We start from the raw sequence: 4,809 nt of genomic DNA on the forward strand, positions 1-4,809 counted from the left end.
GCCTCCCAGAGTGTTAGGATTACAGGCGTGAGCCACCACGCCCGGCCAGAACCTGTGCTTTTACTGCCATTAGGCAGCCTGGAAAGACAGGGACATACTCAGTGAGCAAGGATGGGAGAGTTGGCAGTGTAAGAGGTCATGGCAAGAACCAGAAGTTTGGTACTTACTTTAGAACAGCATCATGGTTCTCCAGGAGCAGCACATCTAGGAAGGTGTTCCTGACCCGGTCCCCTTGAAGTTTGAGGGCTAGGATGCTACGGCAAGCTTCTAGTCGTACGCCTGGCGACTTTTCATAGTGGATGGCCCAGAGCAGGAGATCTGTCAGCTGGGGACTTACTTCCCCAATCTGTCCCAAAGCTGCAGAGATTAGGGGGCAGCATGTTCTACTGTCCCTGAAGACTAAGTTGGCTATATCCTAGCATCCAGAAATAAGTTGAGTATTGCAAACAATATCTTCCCTTTTGGATGGTAATTAATCACCATTGGAATTTTAGGAATAGGTTAGAGTGGGACATTACCCCCAAAGGATTCCTCGAAGGGGAACGTTCCATCTCATCCTTGCCCATTAGGATGTGAACATAGACTATTTTGCCTATTTAGGGATGAGATACGGGACAGATAACTTGGGAGACGAGCCTAGTCAAGGCATGGTGATGGGGAAGGGAGGCACAAATACTTCACAGGTTTACCTAGGGCTGATTCTGCTAGGGACCTGCCAAAGACTATATCAAAGAGAGAAGCAATGCCCAAGATCCTAAAAAGAAATTAGGAAAATTAGGATCAGGGTTTTAGTTCTCTAGCAGTCTTGACTATGGTCTTTTACAGAGTACAGTAGATGAAACCTCCAGGGAAAACAAGATGTATCCAACAGTGGATATCTACTTGGAACTTATCCTTAATTCTGTTGGCTGGGACTATCTTGTCGGCTCTTTACCTTAACAAGTTTGACACAGACCTAGACTCAGGATCCTTAACTAAAAATTAAAAAGGAGAAAATACTCTTTCCTTTCTCAGGCAAGGAACTTCTGAGAAGCTAAGATCATTCCCTCTCCTACACTTCATCCTGTTATTAGAGAGTTTTGGGGAATCATTTATACTAGCATAGGGGAAGGTATTTGATTGAAGAGTTGGGGCCGCTACTTCTGTAATACCTCGAATGGCAGAGGCCTTGATTTTCCAGTAAGGATCTCTCTCTGTCAGATTCAGGAGGCATTCGAGCACCTGGGATGGATAAAAGGCAGTATTGAATGAGGAGAACAAGAAAGAGAATGAACCAGAAACAGGGACCCCACTTATCTCTAAAAGGTGCTATAACTGAAAAATGACCTATCAATTTTAGTGACAAATGAGTTGGAGTCTGAAGTACCAACCTGTACATATAGTATATTAGCTGAATTATCTGGTATCTGTAGATTGATTTTCTCAGCCCACACGTCTGTGGCCATATAGCTTCTTTTGAATACCTCAATCAGATCTCCCCCTAGTAACTAGGAAGTATAACTCCATTCGCTGGAGTTGATGCTAAAGCCCATCAGCACCTAGGTAATGAGAAGTTAGTTAACTGAAGCGAGAACAGGGTTCAGGGCTGTGCTCTAGAGTGAAGTGTGGGCTGGCTGGGAGCTAAATGGTCCTAACTGATAGATGTGGCCTATATACCCCCTCACCTTCTTGGTTCCTGATCTCTCATTTTGTGTCCCTACAGAATGGTGAGTGTGCTATGCACAACAAGGGAAGGTAATGCTCTCATTAGGTCAATAAGGTAAGATGAGAACACGTTTCCCTGACTCACCATCTTGTCGCGGATCTGCAGGGCACCAGCTGCCAAACAGGCTGCCAGCCGAACTGCTGTGAAGTCATCAGAGAAACAGCGCAGGAAGCTTGGAAGGAGCTTGGCGGTCATGAGCTTGAGCTCACGGACCAGGGAGAGGGCTTCCACACGCTCCTGGGAATTTCCTTGACCCAGCTTGATCCTGTAAGGCACAAGTTGTCTTTATTTTCCCTCCTTAAACCTTCAGTGCCTACCACCGTGCCCTCCCCACTAATTGCTTCAGGATAAAATCCAACCTCTGTGGGCTCTACAGTATCAACCCACCCTTCCCTGTTCAGCCTTGTGCCCATTAGGTAAGTTTCACTCGGTACAGACCTTGACTGTCTTATTTACTTGAAGCTCTATTACCTAGCATATGTTAGGCACTCAGCTACATTGAATGACTGAATAAAGGAAAGTGTCAGCTTGCACCCTTTGTCACAGTTACATTCTCTTCTCCACTGCCCTCACATGTGCCATGCTCATTTCTGCATTTGGCTCCCATCCTGGAATGCCTAGGCAGTCTTACCCATCCTCCATAATCTTGGCTTTACTCCTCTAGCCTACATTGAGTATTCCATTTTTGTGCAAGAGCAGTTATGGTATATGCCATTTGTTCTAGTTTTTAACATGATTTGGTATTATTATTATTTTATTTTATTTTTTAGAGACAGGGTCTCGCTCTATTGCCCAGGCTGGAGTGCAGTGGTATAGTCATAACTCACTATACACTTGAACTGGTGGGTTCAAGTAGTCCTCCCACTTCAGCTTCCCAAGTAGCTGGGACTACAACACTTGCCACACTGCCAGGCTAACTTTAAAATTTTTTTGTAGAGATGGGGTCTCGTTATGTTGCTCAGGCTTGATTTGGTATTTTTAATTAAGTATTTATATATCCTGCATGTGGTCATCGGAATTGTGTCATACTTTCGAATTCCCTCAAACACCCAAAACATTGCCTTATACCTAGTGAGCATTCAATGCTGCTTTCCCTAGCCACATTTAGTTTCTGTAGGACTGTTAACTTTTTACAGTGGGATCCGGTACAGTGCTGAGAGGAGTTCAACAAATTCTGGCTGGCTGGATCCCAGGCCTCCTAAACACTTCTAGGAATAGAAAAGTATCTTTCCTCATGTTGACTCAGTCTTACCTGATTGTGTCATGCAACTCTTTCCCAAGGCTCATTTGCCCCAATGCTTGTGCAGCTGCATGCCTTACTTTCTTATTCCAGTCATTCCACATCAGTTGGATCAACTTATGTTTCATATCCTATAAAAAGGTATAATAATTCGCTAGCACTTACTGAATGTTAATTTTGTACTTGGCATTGTACTAAGTGTTTTTACCCATCCCTTAATCTCCCAAACAATCCAATGGGGCAGATATTATTACCATTCACAGAAGCTTTGATTAACTTGCCCAAGGTTAACCTGATGAGAGCTGGAACCAGGGCTCAAACCTGGGTCTATTTCCCAAGCTCATCCTTTCATCTACTGTTATAGTGTCAGTGCCAACATAATCTGAGAGACAAAATTTGAAAGTGATGCTTAACTCATCCCAGTTTGCCTGGGACTTTCCTGATTTTAGTACTGGAAGTCCTGTGTCCTAGAGAAATCAGGATAATTGGTCACCCTATAAGTGTACTTCTCAGAGGGGAGGGGACAAGGATTACTACATGATGACTGTGTAAATGTGCCTAAGCAAGTTGTCTCTGCTGGAAACATCTCCTTTCTTCACCCCTACCTGGTACTTGATATTTTCCTACTTTTCCTTTATGATTTAGCCCAAAAAGCATCTCCTTAGTGAAGTCTTCTCTGCCCCCTGTAAACATAGGAAACCCCCATAATACTTTATAGCTGCTACTGTTATAGCCATTTATAACATTTACCAAGAGAAGAGATACCCTTTGCCTCCCTAATGCTAGCATAAAGCCTAGCATGTCAGATGTTGTCAGAAACTGCTTGCTTACTGAATGAGTGAAAGGATTCAGACATACCATCTTTCTTTTTTTTTTTTTTTTTTTTTGAGCCAGAATCTCACTGTGTTGCCCGGGCTAGAGTGCCGTGGCGTCAGCCTAGCTCACAGCAACCTCAAACTCCTGGGCTCAAGCAATCCTTCTGCCTCAGCCTCCCGAGTAGCTGGGACTACAGGCATGCACCACCATGCCCGGCTAATTTTTTTTCTATATATTTTAGTTGTCTGATTAATTTCTTTCTATTTTTTTTTTTAGTAGAGACGGGGGTCTCACTCTTGCTCAGGCTGGTTTCGAACTCCTGAGCTCAAACAATCTGCCCGCCTCGGCCTCCCAGAGTGCTAGGATTACAGGCGTGAGCCACTGCACCCGGCCCAGACATACCATCTTTCTTAATTCTAGCAGTCTAACGTGAAGTCCTCATCATCTTTACCTTGTCCCCTGCTAGTTCTGCATGTCTTTTTCTTTCTCATACATACTTAGAATGAATACATGTCTTTTTATTTTAAGTTGGCACTCCTGAGTGCCAAGTGCCAAGGAGGTGAAGGTACAAATGAGTCAGACGTTAAAATGATACTGTTAAAATACAGATTCTGACTGAGTTGGCCTAAGGTGAGATTTTGCAGTTCTAACAAGCTCCCAGGTGATGTTAGCATCAGGGTCCTACAGCCCTTGAGACAGAATTAACCCAGTCTGAAACCTCTTCAGGTGATTACTAAATGGCCAGATTTTGTGCTTCCCATATCAAAATGTGAGGGTTAAGGAGTGGAGGGTGTTCACATCTCATGGGAATGGCAGTGTTCTGGGCCATTCTGGAGATACCCAATGTTCTAAGGAAAAGATACAGTAGCACATAGAAGGGAAAGGTCCCATTTGGACAGCTGAAGACGATTGGGAAATAATGGCAAAAAGGAGGTCAGGTGAAAACGTAAATGGTGGTCAGGGTTTCCCTAGCCTGAAATTCCGTCTTTAGTTCTAGTTCTAGGCAAATTCCACATTCCTTCATAGAACTTTTTTTTTTTTTTTTTTT

The 4,809-nt window shown here is 43.8% G+C and overlaps 1 protein-coding gene across 1 annotated transcript in view; it reads right to left on the reverse strand.

The window, feature by feature from the left end:
- HEATR4 (HEAT repeat containing 4) overlaps window positions 1-4,809 on the reverse strand; it is a 33,392-nt gene that overhangs the window by 13,437 nt on the left and 15,146 nt on the right. Inside the window, exons 9-12 of the mRNA XM_012656110.1 lie at window positions 2,958-3,076; window positions 1,790-1,970; window positions 1,152-1,221; window positions 168-357 (exon numbers count right to left, since the gene is read on the reverse strand). Coding sequence (XP_012511564.1) covers window positions 168-357; window positions 1,152-1,221; window positions 1,790-1,970; window positions 2,958-3,076 — 560 coding nt within the window. The remainder of the gene's footprint in view (window positions 1-167; window positions 358-1,151; window positions 1,222-1,789; window positions 1,971-2,957; window positions 3,077-4,809) is intronic.

The sequence above is a fragment of the Propithecus coquereli genome, unplaced genomic scaffold, assembly GCF_000956105.1.
Source record: "Propithecus coquereli isolate 6110/MARCELLA unplaced genomic scaffold, Pcoq_1.0 Scaffold5, whole genome shotgun sequence".
Taxonomy (NCBI): Eukaryota; Metazoa; Chordata; class Mammalia; order Primates; family Indriidae; genus Propithecus; species Propithecus coquereli.